Source organism: Arachis ipaensis, chromosome B03 (genome assembly GCF_000816755.2).
Source record: "Arachis ipaensis cultivar K30076 chromosome B03, Araip1.1, whole genome shotgun sequence".
In the NCBI taxonomy this organism is placed as follows: domain Eukaryota; kingdom Viridiplantae; phylum Streptophyta; class Magnoliopsida; order Fabales; family Fabaceae; genus Arachis; species Arachis ipaensis.
Genome location: NC_029787.2, coordinates 71,776,937 through 71,785,704, shown reverse-complemented (window position 1 = coordinate 71,785,704; position 8,768 = coordinate 71,776,937). Strand labels below are relative to the sequence as shown.

The 8,768-nt window shown below is 38.9% G+C and overlaps 1 protein-coding gene and 1 long non-coding RNA gene across 10 annotated transcripts; one reads left to right on the top strand and one right to left on the bottom strand.

Moving 5' to 3' along the window:
• LOC107630594 (ABC transporter C family member 4) lies at positions 1,078-4,075 on the top strand. Of its 9 annotated transcripts, none has more exons than XM_021118968.1 (6): positions 1,078-1,159; positions 1,540-1,629; positions 2,371-2,520; positions 3,021-3,326; positions 3,421-3,484; positions 3,585-4,075. In XM_021118968.1, exons 2-6 carry the CDS (start codon positions 1,597-1,599, stop codon positions 3,713-3,715), a joined length of 684 nt encoding a protein of 227 aa, XP_020974627.1. In that variant the 5' UTR covers positions 1,078-1,159; positions 1,540-1,596; the 3' UTR covers positions 3,716-4,075. The 9 variants fall into 9 exon arrangements, with proteins under 9 accessions (XP_020974627.1, XP_016189275.1, XP_020974630.1 ...); XM_016333786.2 differs by lacking the exon at positions 1,078-1,159 and adding an exon at positions 1,171-1,322; XM_016333789.2 differs by lacking the exons at positions 1,078-1,159; positions 3,421-3,484; positions 3,585-4,075 and adding exons at positions 1,166-1,322; positions 1,718-2,247 and having other exon boundaries at positions 2,371-2,423; positions 3,021-3,201.
• LOC110270192 lies at positions 3,637-4,738 on the bottom strand. The gene is made up of 2 exons (XR_002359417.1): positions 4,059-4,738; positions 3,637-3,755 (listed from the first exon to the last, which is right to left on the bottom strand). It is a non-coding gene; the product is annotated as an uncharacterized LOC110270192 (long non-coding RNA).

Here is an 8,768-nt window from a genome sequence, read left to right as displayed (position 1 = left end):
TAAAATAGTTGGTGAGATGTTTTAATCCAGAAAAGTAAACATCTCCGAGACCTTAACTGTTTTCTCATAAATGTTTTACTCCAACTCTGTTTAATTGCTTTATTTACTTGCTTTTTACAATTGCTTTATTTACTTGCTTTTTACTACTTATGCATTTTACACCAACAACCATCTTTCACTGTTTACCTGACTAAGCCCAGCAAGATAACTATTGCTTGCTCAATCCAATAATCCTTGTGGGATCGATCCTCACTCACCTGAGTTATTACTTGGATGACCCGATGCACTTGCTGGTAAAGTTGTGTGAGTTCTAATTTCTCACACCAATGATATAAAGTTGTGGCCATAGTAAATGACAACTATTTTAATCTTCTGCGATAATGAATCAACTATATTTTGAGCATATAATAAAAATTATAATGGAAAGTCTGGACATATACGCTTGAGACATGAGTTTGCGAGACAATTAATAGAGGATGGTGTAATTACCTTTACCTATGTAGGATCTCAAGAAAATTTAATATACCCTTTCACTAAAGGTTTGTTAAAGGATAAAAGCAAAGAGACTACTTCTAAAATGGGATTAAAATTCATTGTTGCTAAATAATGGGAACCTAACCTTATTCTAGTATACCACTAGTTTCATCGTTGCTCTCATCGCGTCTACTCCCATCGTCGCAGAGCTCTCTGCCGCCGCTCTCATCGCATCTTCTCCCTCTGGTGCCTCTTCCATCTAATCTCAACTCACACTCTCAGTTCTTCTCGTAACCATCTCAAATTTCAGGTATATATATCTTAATTTTGTGATTCTGTTCTTCGTGATAAACCTTATGGCTCAATTTTTCTATACCAGTTTCAGGTTTATCATACTCTACTTTTGTGCTTCGTTTGAATTTGCGGGTTTACTTTGATTTTGATGAATTTTTTCTGCAATCGAAGCTTTTTGTTTGAATCATTTGCTTGGACGAACATTGAATCTATTCTGTTCTGCATTGTTCAAGTAATTTGTAATTCAATTTGAGCTATTTGTTTGATAATTATTTACAACTTTCATTGTTTGATAATCATTTTCTTGTTATCCAGTGTTACAGCTCAAGATCTTGTTGACATTATGCATATCTTCACTCTTAACGATGGATCTGTAACGCCTCTACTCAAGGTTAGGGTTTAAGCTCTCTTTCGTGCGCACTATTTGTTCTTATTTCTACTCGAACTCATATTAATTTCCTTGTGATAAATTTCGAGCTTCTACCATTTCCTCAGCCTCCACCTCCTGCTGCCAAACAAATGCTTTCTTCTCTAACTTTTGCCATCAGTGATATGTTTGTCTCTACACATCATAGTTTTTAGCTTTGCTTCGATTTCAGTATTTTTTTTTATATTTTTTAGTTCCCCTTTCATTTGAAAAATTACCTAATAGCTATTTGTTGTGAAGGCCATTCTTGTTTCAGCTAATGTTTATGTTGCCTTTGGTTCAGGTTTTCTAATGGTTTATATAAAAGAGTTGACCTTTCTTGGTTTTTTTTGTTTGGTTCGAAGGTTTGATGTGAAGGGCTATGTGACTGGGGTTTGGGAATCTTGACTGGAAGAGAACACATGAGGAGGCAGAAGCTTTGCGAAGGTGTCCAGGTATGCAGTGCAACTTCTTTTTTGCTTAAACACATGTATATCGTTTTAAAAAGATTGGGCTCATGCATTTATTTTAATTCTTCTTCAGAATCTTGTAAATCTGAATTTAGTAGATCTTAATTATTTATCGCACCTAGTCGAGCTCCTAGGTTTCTCCAAGGCCCCAAATCTTGAAGAAGTAAATGTTTCCAACTGCAAGCGTCTGCAGCAAGTTCCCCTATCTGTTTTATCTTCTCAAAGGCTGAGTTATCTCTTTCTAAATGATTGTAATGAACTAAGAAGTTTCCAGCACAACATTCATTATCAATCTCTTAAGACATTCTCGTTCTATAGCTGCATTGGTCTCAGAGAGTTCTCGCTGACACAGCTTAACCACAGCACAGACAAATTGGTGTTATCAGCTCCGCTTGAACGGTTAAAACTGAATTACTGTTCCAATCTTTCTCTGCTTCCAGAGAATATAAGCATTCTTTCATCATTGAAGGACTTATCAATGTGTCACAGCAGTGTGAGAAGCTTGCCCGAAAGCATTAAGCATCTGTCACGGCTGAAATACCTCAACTTGAGTAATTGCGAGAGGCTTCAATCTATACCAGAGCTTCCATCGTCCATTTTGGGGTTAATTGCTTTTAACTGCACATCATTACATACTATTTTCATGGCTGAACCAATCAAAGAAGAGAAATTCAAATATAAAATTTAATCCTCTTAACTTCCTCACTCACTTTGTAATTTGTGTAGGTTAAGGATGTACGTTGGAACGCAGAGCTGGGTGGCCAGAATATGAAACTACGGTTAGTGGAGCATTTTGCAGATGAGTTCAATAAACAAGTTGGTGGTGGAATAGATGTGAGGAAATTTCCCAAGGCTATGGCAAAATTGAAGAAGCAAGTTAAGCGACAAAAGAAATTCTTAGTGCAAACACAGCGGCTCCTATTTCAGTTGAATCACTTGATAACCTTGTTCCTAGCAAGTGATTCTTTTTTGTCTTTTGAAAATAAAATTGTGTCTCTTAGTTTTAAGACTACGTGTTTGTTTTAATGAAAATGAGAGGGAGTACAGTAGAAAGTTGTCATTTTTTCATTTGGGGAGGGATATAATTTTTTATAAATGTCACTTAGATGAGATAAATGCTGATTGCTGATTAAAGATCTACATCCTTGCATATAATTTAGTTCTACTTGCCTAATTCTTAAACAAAATAGAAGGATTATAGGATTCATGTCTCTAATTATATGCTAATTATGAGATTATGTTGATAGTAATTGAGATTATGAATGTTGCAGAGCATGACAGTGCATAATATGTATGTTGGAGAGGGTTTAGACTTCCCTATGCATTGATCAACATTGATTGTACTTTGTTGTGATGACTGAACTTTTGGAAAACAGGTCCGGTATCGTCCGAACACTCCTCTAGTTCTCAAGGGCATTACCTTAAGCATTTATGGAGGAGAAAAGATTGGTGTTGCAGGCCGAACTGGAAGTGGAAAATCAACTCTGATTCAAGTTTTCTTTAGGCTGGTGGAACCTTCAGGAGGCAAAATAATTATTGATGGCACTGACATATCAGTGTTGGGGCTTCATGATCTTAGATCTTGCTTTGGTATCATTCCTCAGGAGCCTGTCCTTTTCGAAGGAACTGTCAGAAGCAATATTGATCTAACTGGACAATACACAAATGAAGATATATGGAAGGTAAAACACACACGGACACACCTTTATTTCTGGTTTGGTTCTATCCTTATGTGGCCTAAAATTCATGTTAAACTAAGTTTCTATATTGTTGTAGAGTTTGGAAAGGTGTCAACTAAAAGAGGCAGTGTCTGCTAAGCCTGAAAAGCTTGACTCTTTAGGTACATTTTTTTTGTGAAAACCGTTTTGCTTGAACTACTTGAAATTCATCATTTTACATTTGTACTAATGGAAATAATGCTCTTGTTCTTGACCTATCAGTGGTAGATAATGGAGAGAATTGGAGTGTGGGGCAGAGGCAGTTGCTTTGTTCGGGGCGGGTTATGCTTAAGCAAAGCCGGATCTTGTTTATGGACGAAGTATTCAAGTTGAGCACTGCAAGAAGTGCATAATAATAATCAAGATGGTTCCTTAGTGTTCACTGCTATATTCCTTGGTGATGTGTGAAACTGTTGAGAGAACAAAAGTGCTAAGGAAATTCCTAATTCCTAAGGATGTCATGGAATAAGAAGTGCCTAAACTCTTCATGCTCTCTGGTGCTTGGTCATAAAAAAACTCAATCTTTGCAACCTCTAAAAATGCATCAGCAGTTCCCATAAACACAAATTGAGGTAGCAATATGAATATGCTTAGTAGAACTTGTCCTCCATTTTGGACCAACCCATGTTCTTTTGCAACACTAAGCCTATACCTTTCAGTTAAAAATACAATTACCATATTCACAATGTGAACTACCATTCCAATTCCCATTCTTTAAAGAAGGGTAATTCCTCTTGGATTGTGAATGTTGCAGAGCATGATAGCGCATTACTTCTACTTCAACAACTGACACATAATTTCATAATACTTATAACTTTATTGTTCCATTTCATGTGAGTAAGTTAGTTTTATAAAGTAATTAGATTAATTTGATGAATGAAGTTGTATGAGAGTGGAATGATGTAAATGATGTTCATATATGATGTAAATGATATTTGATCTTGCCTGGGAAATAGATCGGCTTCAACTGCTTGGAATCAGCCGAGCTATGTACTGGGAGGCTGAACGTCCGACTCTTTGAATCCGAGCTTCTTTATTTGTGTTGTTGTGTGAAAGCGCGAGCAATGAAAAGGAGGTGGAGTGTACCTACAAAGGCATTCTGAAGCTTAAGTCAGTGTATATTCTTGTTCAAAAACTTGGTTTTCAAGAAATGTTCTACTTCCCTTTATATGATGAATTCCTCGTCTGTTATATTCTCGGTAATAATCGTCAAATAATTGATATTGTAACCGACCTTATTTTACCGTTTGGGATGTCGGTTATGATAGGAGTATTGATGTCACCGAGCTATGGCTCATAAATTCCGAGTAGTAATCGGATAATGACGAGTTATATCATATGTTGATAACGGTTATGAAGCCGAGTTATAACGTGCAATAATGACGACCATATCACAAATAACGACGACCATATCACAGCCCCAAGCTTAGCCTGAGGAGAATTTTTTAATGAAGCAGGTTGAGCTTTGTGATGAGTTATAACTCGGCTCCATGGGTTATTGGGTGAGCCCCCAGATCAACATACTTCATTAAAAGTGGTTTGTTTTTTCTTTACGTGGGAAGTCGTGTCCATTTGTTTCTGAGGAGAGAGAAAGAGTAATGGTTGCATTAAAGTGTTGCTGGTTTCCAATGTTGGTTTCGCCATTTGACGTGACTTTGAGAGTGGATTTTATCACTTGGAACGTTTGTGGCTTTATTAACTTTGATGTTTGGAGTTTAACTTGGCTATTTTTGGCGTTTGATTTTCTGCTTCCTTGTGAAGAATGAGTAAGAGAGGTATGGCTTTGTCTCTTTGTTTCTGATCTGTTTCTTCATTCTTCTCTCTCTTCGCTTTTCTTTCTTTGTTTGTATTCTGTTTTTGTGGGCTGATGGGGTTTGAAAAGGAGAAAAAGGATAAGATAGATTGGTCCTATGATTGGGTAGGGGAGGATGTGAAGTCTCGGGTTTCGTTGTTCTCTGATGAAGCAGCAGTGAAAGAGGTTGATGTAACTAAGGTAGTGAGGGTTAGCTCTGGAGTTCAAGTTGAGTTGTTGCCATGCAGTGTTGATGATAGGTCTACCACTGGGGAAGGGGGTTTGAGTTTTTCTACATGCACAGTTGTGTCCTTGAAGAGTTGTAGGTGAGGTTGCCTTTTACAGAGTTTGAGTGTCAGATTCTGAAGCAGTTAAACTGTGCTCCATCACAGCTTCATCCAAATGGGTGGGCATTCCTTCGATCCTTTGAAATTCTGATGGAATTTCTTGAAGAGGTGCCATCCGTTGATCTGTTCTTTTCCTTATTCCAAGCCAATGGGGTGTGGAAGGGGGGTTGGATAAACTTTAATAGCACCCCGGATTTTGGGATTTTCAGGCTCTATAAATCTTCTTTTAAAGATTTTAAGGAGATGTATTTCAAAGTTAGAGGGTTGGAAAAAGATTTCCCTTTTTTCATTGATGAAAATCTGGCTGAGAAATTTCCACTGTTTTGGTGCTCGGAACCCCAAAATATACTCGGGCCGGAGGTGATATCGCCGAGGAATGTATGTTTGATTGAGTTTTTGGTGGAAAATATTGATCACAGAAATCTAATTTCGATGTATGAGTTGCTGAAGCGGGAGGAGGATAAAGATGCTGTTTTAGAGTATTTGGGTGAGTGTTAGGGTTTTTTCTGATGTGTTTATTAATCTGCCAAGGATATCTAACATGATCTGTTTTTGGCAGGTGGCAAATATCCCGGTGTTTCAGCTGCGTCTCTAAGGTCACGTTTTAAGAATAAGAATTTGGAGAAAGAAGTGTCGTCCTCTAATGCTGAAAAAGGAGCTGCGAATGGAGAAGTTACTCAACCTCCTCGAGGTCAGACAAAGGTAATTGTAAAAAAGAGGAAGTCTGATGTTGTCGAGCCGTCCGAGAATTCTGATGAAAAGGAACATGGAGTCCCTTTGGAAGAAATACAAGCTTTCATGGGTAACCATAAAAAGCTTCATGAAATTTCTGAATGGTGCACGAAATTGTGATTCACACTTTTCACAACTCCGCACAACTAACCAGCAAGTGCACTGGGTCGTCCAAGTAATACCTTACGTGAGTAAAGGTCGATCCCACATAGATTGTTGGCTTAAAGCAATCTATGGTTATCTTGTAATTCTTAGTCAGGATATCAATTATGATTATCAGTTTGGATTGCGAAAAATAAAAGAGCATGAATTGAATACTTGTTATGCAGTAATGGAGAATATGTTGGAGTTTTGGAGATGCTTTGTCTTCTGAATCTCTGCTTTCCCCTTGTCTTCTTCTTCACGCACGCAAGGTTCCTCCTATGGCAAGCTGTGTGTTGGTGGATCACCGTTGTCAATGGCTACCATCCGTCCTCTCAGTGAAAATTGTCCAGGTGCGTTGTCACCGCACGGCTAATCATCTGTCGGTTCTCACTCATGCTGGAATAGGATGCATTGATCCTTTTGCATCTATCACTACGCCCAAACCTTGTGAGTTTGAAGCTTGTCATAGTCATTCAATCCCTGAATCCTACTCAAAATACCACAGACAAGGTTTAGACTTTTCGGATTCTCAAGAATGCTGCCAATGGATTCTAGCTTATACCACGAAGATTCTGATTAAGGAATCCAATAGATACTCATTCAATTGAAGGTAGAATGGAGGTGGTTGTCAGGCACGCGTTCATAGATTGAGAATGGTGATGAGTGTCACGGATCAAATGGCATCCTTCTGTAGGTTGCAGGTGCATTACACAGCCCAAATGGCATCCTTCTGTAGGCAAATACTCCAGATGGACATGTAAATGCAGTTTTCTCTTGATCCTGGAGATCTACTGTAATTTGGTTGTAACCTCAATAGCCATCCAAAAAGCAGTAAAAATCATGACCTGCTAGTCTCTCTAGCATCTGGTCTATGAATGGTAAAGGAAAATGATCATTTCTGGTGGCTGTATTGAGCCTTCTGTAGTCAATACACATGCGCCACCCTGTAACTGTTCTTGTAGGAACTAGTTCATTTTTTTCATTATGAACCACTGTCATACCTCCCTTTTTGGGGACAACTTGAACAGGGCTCACCCAGGGGCTATCAGAAATAGGATAAATAATCCCAGCCTCCAGTAACTTGGTGACCTCTTTCTGCACTACTTCTTTCATGGCTGGATTTAACCGCCTTTGTGGTTGAACCATAGCTTAGCATCATCCTCCAATAGGATCTTGTGCATGCATCTAGCTGGGCTTATGCCCTTAAGGTCACTTATGGACCGCCCAAGAGTTGTCTTGTGTGTCCTTAGCACCTGAAGTAGTGCTTCCTCTTCCTGTGAATTCAAAGCAGAGCTTATGATCACTGGAAAAGTGTCACCTTCTCCCAGAAATGCATATTTCAGGGATGGTGGTAATGGTTTGAGCTCGTGTTTAGTAGTTTTTTCCTCTTCCTGAGGAATTTTCAGAGGCTCTTTCAATTCCTCTGAATCCTCCAGATCAGGCTGAACATCTTTAAAGATGTCTTCCAACTCTGATTTGAGACTCTCAGCCATGTTGATCTCCTCTACCAAAGAGTCAATAAGATCAACTTTCATGCAGTCTTTTGGTGTGTCTGGATGCTGCATGGCTTTGACAGCATTCAATTTAAACTCATCCTCATTGACTCTCAGGGTTACTTTCCCATTTTGGACATCAATGAGAATTCGTCCAGTTGCTAGGAAAGGTCTTCCTAGAATGAGAGTAGCACTCTTGTGTTCCTCCATTTCCAGCACTACAAAATCAGTGGGGAAGGCGAATGGCCCATCCCTGACAATCATGTCTTCAATCACGCCTGATGAGTATTTAATGGAGCCATCAGCAAGTTGGAGACATATCCGGGTTGGTTTGACTTCTTTAGTTAAACCAAGCTTTCTGATAGTGGATGCAGGTATTAGATTGATACTTGCCCTAAGATCACATAGAGCTGTCTTGGTGCAATTACCCTCTAATGTGCATGGTATCATTGGTGCACGAATTATGAATCACACTTTTCACAACTCGTACCACTAACCAGAAAGTGCACTGGGTCGTCCAAGTAATACCTTACGTGAGTAAGGGTCGAATCCCACGGAGATTGTTGGTTTGAAGCAATCTATGGTTATCTTACAATTCTTAGTCAGGAAGTCAATTGTATTTACTGGCGCTGGACGCCAGAATTGGGCAGAGAACTGGCGTTGAACACCAGTTTACGTCATCTATCCTTGAGCAAAGTATGGACTATTATATATTGCTGGAAAGCCCTGGATGTCTACTTTCCAACGCAATTGGAAGCACGTCATTTCGAGTTATGTACCTCCAGAAAATTTACTTTGAGTGCAGGGAGGTCAGAATCCAACAACATCAGCAGTCCTTTTTTAGCCTGAATCAGATTTTTGCTCAGCTCCCTCAATTTCAGCCAGAAAAATACCTGAA

Excerpts from the sequence above, each read along its gene's own strand:
- LOC107630594 (XM_021118968.1), top strand. The coding sequence starts at position 1,597 with ATGAGGAGGCAGAAGCTTTGCGAAGGTGTCCAG. Across the intron at positions 1,630-2,370 it reads AGCTTTGCGAAGGTGTCCAG|GTTAAGGATGTACGTTGGAA; the intron begins GTATGCAGTGCA and ends TAATTTGTGTAG. Across the intron at positions 3,485-3,584 it reads TGAAAAGCTTGACTCTTTAG|TGGTAGATAATGGAGAGAAT; the intron begins GTACATTTTTTT and ends TTGACCTATCAG.